This window comes from Haliotis cracherodii, unplaced genomic scaffold, assembly GCF_022045235.1.
Source record: "Haliotis cracherodii isolate W230 unplaced genomic scaffold, xgHalCrac1.p SCAF_9, whole genome shotgun sequence".
Taxonomy (NCBI): Eukaryota; Metazoa; Mollusca; class Gastropoda; order Lepetellida; family Haliotidae; genus Haliotis; species Haliotis cracherodii.
In genome coordinates this window covers 19,071,771-19,084,572 of record NW_027266343.1, presented here as the reverse complement: position 1 = coordinate 19,084,572, position 12,802 = coordinate 19,071,771, and the positions used below count along the sequence as shown (strand labels likewise).

At 38.7% G+C, this 12,802-nt stretch overlaps 1 protein-coding gene across 1 annotated transcript in view; it reads right to left on the bottom strand.

Annotated features, from left to right (window-relative positions):
* The window catches only part of LOC139452735 (protein FAM184A-like), a 110,143-nt gene that overhangs the window by 84,123 nt on the left and 13,218 nt on the right, over positions 1–12,802 (bottom strand). The window contains exons 2-6 of the mRNA XM_071234313.1: positions 7,818–8,690; positions 5,082–5,202; positions 4,162–4,343; positions 3,291–3,497; positions 2,540–2,662 (exon numbers count right to left, since the gene is read on the bottom strand). Of these exons, the coding sequence (XP_071090414.1) occupies positions 2,540–2,662; positions 3,291–3,497; positions 4,162–4,343; positions 5,082–5,202; positions 7,818–8,690 (1,506 nt within the window). The remainder of the gene's footprint in view (positions 1–2,539; positions 2,663–3,290; positions 3,498–4,161; positions 4,344–5,081; positions 5,203–7,817; positions 8,691–12,802) is intronic.

The following is a 12,802-nucleotide window of genomic DNA, read 5'->3' as shown; positions in this document are numbered from 1 at the left end:
AAAGCTCTTAAGCACCTCTGTTATCTCTGGAGCAGTACTAAACTTCTTTCCACCAAGGTGTTGCAGTGTTGATACCTGCTACATTTGTAGCAATTGTACCTCCTCACATTTTTTGTTGTACTTAAGTACTTAAGTACAACAAATAATCTGTAATAAACTCATCTGCAGCCACCATGGGATTCACTCCCTTCATCCAACAGTAGGCTGTAAACAAATCCCATTTAGAGTAGAATTACAATGTGACACCTTCAAGAATGAGTGCGTATGGTTCTATGCTGCTGTAAGCAATATTCAACCAATATCATGGCTCGGGCCACCAGAAATGGGCTTCACACATTGTACCCATGAAGGGAATTGAACTCAGGCTTTTGCCATGATGAGCAAATGTTTTAATCACTAGGCCATCCCATGGCCACACCATCTTCAAGAAGAACCCTCTGATCATTAATCTTGTTTGTAGATCAACCACACATTGCCCTTGACGCTGGATGTGCCTGCATCGTGTTTGACTGATCAAACTCAAATGTCCCAACTGGCAGTTTGAAGGTAGTGTCTTCTGTGAATCTGTGAATCTGCGAGTTTGAGAACCAAAGACAACTGTGCCAATTAGGTGTGACCAAATGCAGACACTATCTGTGTCTACCTGAGCTTTCCACAGAACTCGCAGACCTTCCCACAACATTACTGGTGCAACATGATAAAAAATTAGTGGATGGATCAGAGGCTGGTCACACAAATACTAGAAGCTGGTGATTGAATGTTGTGGCCAAGAGATTAATGTTGGGCCCTCGCAACTCTTCCACAGGCTTGGATACAGTCTGTGGAGTGGACTGTCCTTGCCTTAACAACATGTCTGTCAGCACATGGGTGAGCTCTGACCTTGTCCCTCTATCAACCTGTAAAACTGGAACGTCCTGTCCATCTTGTGGATGTAATGTGCCACTGTGGTGTGCAGCCTCTCCTGCTCCTCTGACCACACCCGAGGTTGACGACATGAAACAAATTCTTTTGCACCAACTGCTGCAATTTTCACATTCACAAAAACTGTGAACACTGTTCATGAGGAGGAAAGTTTTTCCAATAGGTAGAGCTTGCCCAGTGTCAGTGTCAGGCCTGTGCGATGGTCTAGGATCATTTAGGAAGTCATTCCCTCACTCCTTGTCCCTGTCACCAATGTGATATCAGCTGCATCAGGTCTCATTTCCTCCCCCGCCCAATGACAACCTTGCTCTGGTACAGAGACACTCATACATTTATTGTCTCCCCTAGTATAGGACTGATGACATTATACACACTGAGTGAAGCATCAAAAGCACTGTAGACTCAAGCTGCTGCCAGAAATTTTTGACAGTATTTTGTGCTCTGAAGCCTCCACATCTGACATGGCTGTAACACCACACATTCACATGTGTAGCAAATAAATGGTAATAAAAGTTATCAACAACCAGGGCTGAAGTCAAATGAAACAAATGTCTGTCACCACCATCTGCTGATGATGCAGTAAATAAATTAATGCAAAATTATGTAAAAGCAACAAAAACAAATTGAGAAATTATCGTCAGCAGTAACTTTCCAAGAAAGGATTACCCAAATACTATACAATAACAACAAATTTTTATTCTGATGTTAAAGGATTATGAAACTGGCTTTGCATAATGTGTGTTGAAACTCAAAAGAGAATTAAGCTGAGGGTTCAAGGGGAAGTAACTCTGACAGGCAAACTGCTGGAGAGCTGTGGGATCCAAGGAGGGAATATGTCAGGATGAGAAATAATTTGCTTTCTTAAATGTCCTTTACATGCATAGCATGCTTAGAAACAGTATCTCCAAAATCACTGAAATTGTATAATAAGCCTCCAAGCTGTAAATTGAACATTTTTTTTTCAAATGAATACTTTGAATGATACAGTGCCCTTATAAGGATATACCTGTAGTTTCTGGGGGAGCATTGCTTGAACTGCTCATCACTGCTTCTGTACTGACATGTTGATTTGACTGAATTTGTTTTCCAAACGATTAAAATAATTCAGGTTAAATGTTCAAGGCCTTCTGAAGAACATAGTGACGAATTAGCCAGAGTGGACATTTGACTCAGTAGTGGATAATACTGAAGTAATAGTAAGTAATATTAAAGGTACAAGGTGATGGGTTCAGGTAAATGAAAGTTCTAATGTACACATCAAAACAACCTTTGTCAGCCTCATGACATATCAAGTTTTGATTTGACACTTGATGCAATCTTCCCATTGTTAAAAGTACTGATTGCGTGAGTACTTGCTAGGTTCAATAGCTTATGGGGAACTTATACATTGTCATACAGTTGTTTTCCCTGGATTAACCTCAATGGTCCATCAAAGGACACTATTCATTGATCCCAGCGGGGATTCAAGACAGCTACAGTGAGTTTGGTTTTAGATTATTCCAGCAATAACCTGGCATCACACATTTTATCCATGTGGGGAATGGAACCCTGGTCTGTGGCTTCAACAATTCGGCTACCCAGTCTCTAAGACTGCCACAGATGCTGATATTTGACTCACCTCATTCTCGGTGATCTGCAGTTTGCTGTACAACTCTGCTTTGACCCTCTCGAACTCCACCATGACAGCAGTTTTGTCTGCAGTCAGTTGCTTCACATCCTCATCATACTTGCCCTGGTACTCCTGGACAGACAAGGGAAGGTTTCATACACATTCACATGATCACAAAATCAAGGTATCCTATATACACATACTGTATCAGTCCTGCTCCAATAACCGCTCCCTGACCAACTCTGAGAACAATATGACTGTAGTCTTTATAAGTACCTCAATCAAAGATTGAAAACTAACATGACAGTCCTTATGCTTGTGTGTAAATTACAGATTTGTTTTACAGAAAACAGCAGTGCAGAATGGGCGTCATTATTGAAAGAGTTTTAGTTTTGTTGATGTTTGAACTAATTTGTCCTAACCAAGTTTTACTGAGCGCTCACTTTGTCAATTTTCTAAGCACCCAGGGCACTTATTACAGCAAATATGGTATACATTGTTCAATATTAACCATGAAAGTCAATGGGTCCTTGTCATACCCTTAATGTTAAAACATCAAGATTTGGGTCCCTAGCTTCAAGTACTATAGGTGTAAACCTCAAGGACCCCCAAGACCCCCAAGAACTGAACTTTCTGCAGCACAACACTGTCACAGTTGCAAACTTTGCCCTTTGGTTGTTTCATTGATCAAATACCTCTCAAACATCCATTTCAACACATATAGTCTCATAACGTAATATCTGACATGTGGTCCACCCACCTGTTTAGTGTCTTCCAGGACCTCAGCAGCAGCTGTCTTCTGTTGGTCCATCTGTTCGCGGTGTTCGCGGTTGAGGGTGTTGATGGCGGCGTCGTGTGCGGCTGTGAGCTGCTGCTCCTTGTGCTTGTACTTGTCCTGCAGACTCTGGATCTCCCGCTCCAGTCTCTGCTGCAGGGTCTGCTTCTCCACAGACAAGTCTTCCAGGGACTGCAACACACCAGGCATGGCTGGTCAGTGCTCATGTGGGGTTCAGACAATGATGATTAACTGTGCAGTCAGCAATATTCCAGCTTTAACACAGCAGCCTTAATCAGGGCCAGGCACAACCAGTGGTTGACAGCATGAGAAACTACCTATGCCATCAACAATGATGCACAGGTTACAATAACAACAAAGACAACAATAATAAGTAATGGGGTGATGGGGACGTATTGTAACTCAGGTCCCAACAGACATTGCTGCTGTGAGGTGATGCCGCTGAGTTTGGACAGGTCATAATTGATGCAAATGATGGATATGCAGTTTGTGAATCTAATCCTAAATCCACATGTCAGCCACTACATAAATAATTCCTTTAAAAAACTTTAATTCCATTCTACATCAAGGAAAAAAAAGTTTTTTAGTCAAGTTACTTTCTCATCAGTGATGAATGATACCTTAATGAGTATTCTCAGTCAAAATTATTTATTCAAAATACTTCATTGTGAAGGCTACCTAACCACAGCCAACTCAAGTCTGCCATCATATACTAAGGGAGATAACTCTGCTTACACTAATGCACACATTTCACAATCCGGCAACAAAAAGGTTACACATTTCTCATTAGCCTGCAATGCCCTGTTGCATCCATCACCATGTTTTGGCTTCCTACCTGTTCTAAAGACTTAAGCTGTGATTGCTGTTCCTCTGAGAGGTTCTGTTTTTGACTTTCTAAATTCTTCCTCTCTGATTCCAGCCAAGCCAGTTTGTCTTTCAACTTGGAAACCTGTGCTTTGAGCTCGTCTATTGTACTACTCTTCTGAATGACTGTGGCTTCTAGCTCCCCGATCAGTGCTGCAAGGACAAAATGTCACTATTAATCATTCCACCACCTGTGCACATTATTTCCATGCACAATTTTTTTGAAAGATGTACATTCCAATCTGGGACAACAACTTCTACTGGTGCTACCTTACCTTATCATCACTATCTGTAGATATACAGATACAGCATTCACATGGAATATTATGAGATATGTTTAGCTGTGGGAATGACATTTTCTACAAGTCGGGCTGAGGGCATGTTGTAATAGTGTCATAAACTGACATCAATGCAGCTAAATAAAAGATTACAAATACTAGTATTTTCATTTAATGTTCAACATATCCATGTCTGACATTTGTGAAGACATAAAGTTATTTTTAAGATCCAAATTGTACAGTCACATACACGTGGACTGAATCATCAAGTGTGAGAAACAAATAAAGGGGCATAACTCTTGCAGTCTTGACAGCAGGGTAGGAAAACTTGAAAATTCAACAGTACTCGGACCAGAAAAGAAGAAATTGAGGAAGGAAACAGTTTGTCGGCAAATTCATCCAGATTCCAGGTATGAATGGAAATTGGGTCATGTGAGGAGATGAATGTGTCAGTCGACTGAAAAAGCATTTTCTGCAATGTGCATGCTTAACATCCAAGTCTGTTATAATAATTATGGAAGCTATATTCTCATGATTATTGGTACATCATTGTTCATGAGTGGTCTAACTGATGTGACATTAACACATATGTCTACGTGATGGCACAGCTTACTTGACTTCCTCAGCATCTCTGCTGCCTGTTGTGTACATCGCTCCGTCACTGCAGACAGATCTGTCTCAACGGCATGTAGCCTTGTGGACAACCTTTCAACCTCCGCCTGTTGATCTGATAACTGAGAGACAAGGCTTATAGTTATCAAACCTGACTGCCAATAACATACATAGAGAATACTACACTCATTCTCGTTAGATACCATTTTTACGAAACGAGTGGACTTTCTATGGTATCTGACCGAGCGAAAGCGAGGTCAGATACCATAGAAAGTTCACGAGTTTCGTAAAAATGGTATCTAACGAGAATGAGTGTGGTATTTTATTTATTACCCACGTTAAATATATATTTAAGTGTAAATACATAACACCTTTCGTTCGTTGACAGACCAAACTGAAACCGGTTGCAAAATCTGGTTGCGCATGAATATTGATATATGACCAAATATGGGCATTGTTGACATGTTTATGCATACGCATTAACAACATGCGCCTGCTGTTCTGTTTGCAAACAAACCAGCACCGACGCTCAAGATCCTTTTGGAAGAAAGTCTTCAACTTATGGTAATTCAAGCGCCATGTTGTAAGTACGCAGGACACCGATAAGAAAATTTGAAATGTCACATTAGCGCCGCGCTTTGAATATCGGACCAACAGTCGGTCACACTGCCGGGGTCTTGTCTGTGCAATCAAAATGGTTCGGTTTCCTTGATCTATCAGCTGAATTTATATCATGTTCGTACCATTTTGGAAGAGGGAAATCAGACTGTTCGCCAAAGACATTCATGTTAACTGTACCACCCTTTACTGAAGACGTGAAAATCAACAAACTCAAGTCTGCTTGCATGGTAGTGACAGCTTCGAAGGGCAAGGTCGCCACCGGAATAAGAAAAGACAACCGCGATCCACTCACAGCGTTTTACGCTAGAGATAGGGAATGTTACTGTTCACATTTGGGATGTTTGGGGCCACAAATCAGAAGTCAGGCACACTTCCACGGAGTTTTCGAATGATTTTTATCGGAACTGTGAACTTTAAGTGATCTGGTCGTGCTGTCGTGTTCGTTCATTCATGAACAACACCTACCGAAACAGCGCCACAAAATACGCTTCAAAGGGGACACCGATGGCACAACCGGATCATCCCAAGTAAGTCTAGATATCTGTCCAGATAGTTTAAACAGACTTCATTTCACCACGCTTATCCTTTTACGTTAAATCAAATTGAAAGTTGCGAAAATGGTCGGGTGCGTCACGCTCAAGGGACGCGCTCGATCGGCAGTCGTACATTGTAAATCTATTTATAGATCTAGCTCGATTATATGTCTGTAGGAGCTCTATGCATAACTTATATTGAATGCAAACCGAATTTGATGCGTGTGACTATCTTGTTTGGTTTAATAAAGTGTTTGTAAATATCTCTCGTTCTCATGAATTTCTTCAGTTCTGCCTTGTAATCGCAAAATGAATGACGTCTCGCGATTTTTTATGAATGAAAAAAGTAGTCCCGGTGTGACAGAGGTCACGGTTATCCAATCAAAAAGAATAAAACAAGGTCAACCTTGTACGACACACGTGTGACGTACGGATTTAGTATCTTACCACCTGTATCTTCACCACGTGGGTAATAAAGTGTTGTTCACTTTTTCACAATTTCATAATGTTAAGATTATTTCAATGGATTTGTTCTAATCTTTTCCTCATTCATTTCTTGGCTTCAAAATATATATTCATCTAAAGTTTCAAATTGACAGTAACCTGTTGGTTCTATGAAAATGATATAGTTTGATACTTGTTTCTTAATCCATGTTTAAAGTAGAATTATACAGTAGTCATGGTAATATCACGTTGTGGAACGGAGCCCTGTGTGTACAGCTATCAGTACCTGTGTATATTTCATTTTATTTTGAGAGCAGCCTGAGTACATCTTCTTCTTGTTGATATTAACTTGTTTTTTCACACGTTACCATTTTACAATTACTTTTTCACTGTATTAAGCCAAAGTATAATTACCAATTTGTTAAGCATACACTGCCTGTGTCTATTTACCTATTTGTTCAACTTATATTACCAGTACCCAAGGACATATTTCCGGCTTCTTCAAAGCATGTTACCGATGTATATTAACCTGTTTCATCTATGCATGTTACTATATTGTCACCCATGCATATTTGTCTGTTTATTCAACTTATAATGTTATTATATCTGGTGAATATTTACCTATTAGATCAACTAATGGTTTTCCATGGATGGGTATCAGTTTCTTCAAAGCATGTTACCAGTGTATATGTATATTGCCTGTTTGTTCACCTTAGGTTTCCAATGAATATTACCTGTTTGTTCACCTTATGTTTCCAATGTATATTTACCTGTATATTTACCTGTTTGTTCACCTTATGTTTCCAATGTATATTACCTGTTTGTTCACCTTATGTTTCCAATGTATATTTACCTGTTTGTTCACCTTATGTTTCCAATGTATATTTACCTGTTTGTTCACTTTATTTTTCCGATGTATATTTACCTGTTTGTTCACCTTATGTTTCCAATGTATATTTACCTGTTTGTTCACCTTATGTTTCCAATGTATATTACCTGTTTGTTCACCTTATGTTTCCAATGTATATTTACCTGTTTGTTCACCTTATGTTTCCAATGTATATTTACCTGTTTGTTCACCTTATGTTTCCAATGTATATTACCTGTTTGTTCACCTTATGTTTCCAATGTATATTTACCTGTTTGTTCACTTCATGTGAAGTGCTGTCTTTGTCCCTGAGACTATTCTGTAGCTGTGAAAGTTCATGTTTGTGTTTCTCCACGGACTCCTCACTCTCCGAAAGTTGATTGATAAGCTGATCAATCTGTGTCTTCAGCTCCTTCTCTAACGCTGCGAAATCCTTCACCATTTTCTCCTGTTCCTGCCGAAGCTTCACCATATCTCCCTCCAGTGTGGCATTCTGAGATGTCTTCAAAGCTTCAAGCTCTTTCTCAAAAAAGGCTTGTGCTTTGGACATTTTCAGTTCATGGTCTTCTTCCAATTTGACTTTCTCATCTAGTAAAGCATCTACTCTATCCTTCAACTCCTGAATTTCAGTTTTAAACTTGTCCTCAACTTTTGCACACTCATTTAACCAGTCACTGTTTTGAGATCGTTGAAATGTTCGTAGTTCATCTAACTCAAGTTCATGCTTCTGTTTAACTTCATCCAAAGCTCTAGCTTTGTCAATGTCAAGTTGCTGCATCCATTCCTCAAATTTAACAATCTTTTCTTCGAACTCATGCTTAGCTTTCAACACTTCCTGCGAAAGGTCTAAAATTCTTTTGGAATGTTCTGTCTTCAACTCACATTCTCTCTCTTCTGCACGCTTTTTAAACCTCTCGAACTCATCCAAGGCGGAACTTTTATATTTTTCTTGTTCTGCCAGGGATGCTTCGAGGGTCTGTATTTTCTTCCGATGATCCGAGTCAGCATTGATTTTGTTTTTGTAGAGTTCCACTTTTTCTTTGGTTTCTGACAGCAGCTGCTGCAGCTCAGACTCATGCTGTTCCTTGATGCTCTGAAGGACCGCATCATGTTCATCGTTCTTGGTGTTGAGAGCATAGATGACCTGGCAACACACAGACATCATTACAATGTGGCATAAACAGAGGATTACAGTAACAAAACACTTTGAGATAATAAACTATCATTTATATACATATATTAAACCATCACATGTAAAAACAAGCGTATAATCGACGAAGTCATCTTTATCTCCCGCCCATTTTAACATGTTATGGTCCCAAACCAGGTAACTGACCCAACATTTCTCTTGGTCTATGTCAAAATAGCTGCAATGGAAATTCTAAAATAAACATTTCTAAAACTCCTTAATATCAAATGGCACCAGTTCAGTATGTGCTTTATATATAGACATGCAATGTTTTGCAAGGAAATATTTAACAGTTTATTTCTTATACTCCATAAGCGAACCCACCCTACTTGTTGCCATGGACATGATGGAAACAATAAAAACGAAAATTTATAAAATTCCTAAATAGCAAAAAGGCACCAGTTCAGTATTTGCATGGTAGACATGCAAAGTTTTGTAAGAAAGTATTTAACAGTTTTTGAGTTACGCTCCGGAAACGAACACCACCCTTATAGAACCTAAGTCCAACTTGTTGCCATGGAAACGTAAAAAATAAAAATTTCTAAAATTCCTAAATAGCAAAAGGCACCAGTTCAGTATGTGTCTGGTAAACATGCAAAGTTTTGTTAGAAAGTATTGAATGGGTTTTGAGTTATGCTCCGGAAATGAATACCACCCTTATAGAACCTAAGTCAAAATTGTTGCCATGGAAACATAAAAAATAATTATCTTTTTGAAAATTCCTAAATAGCAAAAGGCACCAGTTCAGCATGAGTCTGATAGACATACAAAGTTTTGTAGAAAAATATTTAACGGTTTCTGAGTTATGCTACGGAAATGATTTTGGCACACTCGCACGCACACGCACAAGTTCACCATCAGTGAGAGAATTAAATGTTGTCTTATGACAGAGTGGATAATATTGTAGCTAAAGTGAAACCTTGTTTGTCTGGATCCTGTAAATTCCGGATATCCCACCTTTCGAACGATTACTGCTGAGAATGCCTACACATTAACATTGTTATATATTAGTCTGAAACCAAGGTCACCATGAATTATTATTCTGGAAATGTGTTAGTCCGTACAATTTCGGTGGGGATGCTGCTGTCTAGATCGAGTGTTTCACTGTATCTAACAGTGGTTTGGAAATAATCTGGGCAGGGTCAATGGTTGATAAAAAACAATAATCCTCGACAAGGCTACTATTGCTCATAGTTATTGTAAAGTAAATTAAAGGCAAAAAAACCCCAAAATACCCCATACCCCCAAAATACGGCACAGAAATTGAACTTTCTGAAGGTCATATTATTGTATTTCAGGGGCAACAACAACCACCTACATGGCCACATTTCCTTATGGAGAACCCTTTTTACCATCAGGCAGATAACAAGACTGTACATAGAAGATAATTTTGCAGGCTAGTGAAAATAAAGATTAAATTCTAACCCTGATCAGTCATTGAAGCATGATTTCTGACAAGGAAATGTTGAAAGAAATAAAAACAAACATTATATTTAAAATTATTTTTTTCAAGATTTTCCCTATTCAAGTCATATAATGATTATCAAATCATAAACATGAAAACCATGACGGCGGTGCTGTAAATAATAAAATAATCGAGTCTGGAACAGACGCTCCAGTGATTAAAATCATCACCCGCAAACTAAGCAAGCTGTGTGAGTGACAACATCTGTAAAGGAACTGTTTTTGAGGTACATGTATCTAGCATTGTTTCCAATTGTAAAAGTGCATTTGAAAATTCAAAATTGAATGGTCAAAAGAATAGAAAGGAACCTGCATTGATTGCTGATACTTAACCCAGATTATCTCTCCCGAGTGGATTACATTCGCACGTCTCCAGCACACGAGGGACAGATAATCTGCGATTCTAAGTCACAAGTAGTTCACTTCATACAACACTGTGTTGTAAGAAAATCAAATCAAATGTGAATTTGCAAATAACAAAGAGACATCTGTTCAGTCAATCTAATGTTGGCCCAATGTCTCACAGATCACCTTTGATGCCATGATTTATTGATGACGTCATCTTTAATAATTAATGTAACATGTGCTACATGCTTCCAAAACATTGTCAAAGCAATGGAGCAAAAGGCATAAATCTAATGCGAAGTAGATATTATGTTCCTCAAAGATCATATAGAGGTAAGAATTACCGAAAATACTTTTCCCAATATCAATGCTCCTATGGGTAAAAAAAGAGTAATTTGCAACAATAGAATAATGTCAAGATTTTTCACTGTTCAAGTCATATAATGATTATCAAACCAGAAACATGAAAAAAAACCCATAAAAATAGAATAAATAATATACAGCTACTCTGTAACTCTTCATCGTGGTCTTTATATTCATTTGATCATGCGTTTTTCAAGCCCTAGTGCCTGACAACACTTCAACCCAACATGCACCCTGCTCCTGCCATGACCCATGTTGTGATCCTGCCCATCATCAGTGAATTCATCATCCAGTAATGACGGCGGGCTGTGTTTTTTACACTTCATCCCAGTGGTCCACAAACCAGATAAACCCCAGCCCTTATCTCTCACCACCAAACTCCCTGTTTCAAAGCACAAATCTCCTACCAGGCTATTTATACACACTAAATGTGCCGATTGTACCACTGGAAAAGAGATTTATAAACATTCACTTGTTCGCCAGTTTCAGTTGGACGCCTTTTGACATTTCTCTTTAAGCCAGGTCAGACTAGCCTCCCTGGTGTTGTCGGCTCTCAAAGAGCACATGTTGAATCATGATACTGACAGGCAATCTACCAGTATGCCAGGGAGAATACCAGTGCTATTTACAGCAATGTACGACTGACATACTGCAATGCACATCACCTACATACTGGCGCTGTGGACTGCATGAACAGATCACATGCTACTGTGTTATGTGCCATGTGCTTTTTGGCATGTAACTGTTCTATGAGAGTGGCTATGACTAACCATGGGTCATTATCATATTGAAAGGCTTACTCACCTAAATTTACCAAATACCTACAAGCCAGTTAAGGGGAGGAACCAAATACATGCGGGAAAAGTTAAGGACTAACAAATTATAATATTACAATAATATTAATTTTATATTCTGGAAAACAAACATACCTTGTTGTTTGTCTTAACTACAAGTGCCACTTTGTTCTGAATGAATTACCCTTTGATCACAATGGCTAAGTGATATGGTTAGTTACAAACACAAAGATAGTTTGTCTCATGCTAAAAGTTTGAATTTCAGGCTTTTTAGGCGGTGTCCAGGTCTCTCTTACAGGCCTGTATGTCCAAAGATTATATATATATATACTCACTGCAAAAAGAAACATGGACCATAGTAACGCGGACCATAGAAACAGATAGAGAAGTATGTACGTTAAGAAGAGATGTTTCGAAAGTGTATTAATCAATGACAAAACTAACAATCAGTCAAGTGTTACCACAGAGTGTCCTTATTCTTATCGCGATATGCTGCATGTGATTTCCAAACTTGAAGTGCAATCCTGCATGAGACAAATGGTGTCATTGGTCTATGACGTCACATGTGATGTGTTCATGAGCATCGGTTCACACAATTATACCAGTATGATCGTTTGTGCATCGAACCAATCTAATATCTCTTGAATATGAGTAATTCTTCATCTATTAGCCAACATGTATGGTATTTGTGGTTCTTTTGGCGGTGAGTATACATATTTAGTAACACATTTTCCTATCCCTGTTAAGCTCTCAGGTCAGTGAAACTAAGAGATCTGAGGATTCCTTTATACTCAAGGGTTCCTTTATCGAATTATTTACCGGTATACAAAACCTTATACATAGCCATATTTCAGGGACTATATCCTAGTCTTGGTTGTTGTTATAAATGTTATTATGGCAAGTATATTTTTTCATGTTCAGGAAAAAAACCTTGATGCAGATTATCCACATATACCACTCTGGTGAAACCATCATATTTCTGCAGGGTTATTTTAAGTTTGTTTCGTTTCGTTTCGTTTCGTTTTGTATTGTTTGTTTGTTTGTTTGTTAACACCACACTCAGTAATATTCCTGATATCAAATGGATATATGACGGCAGTC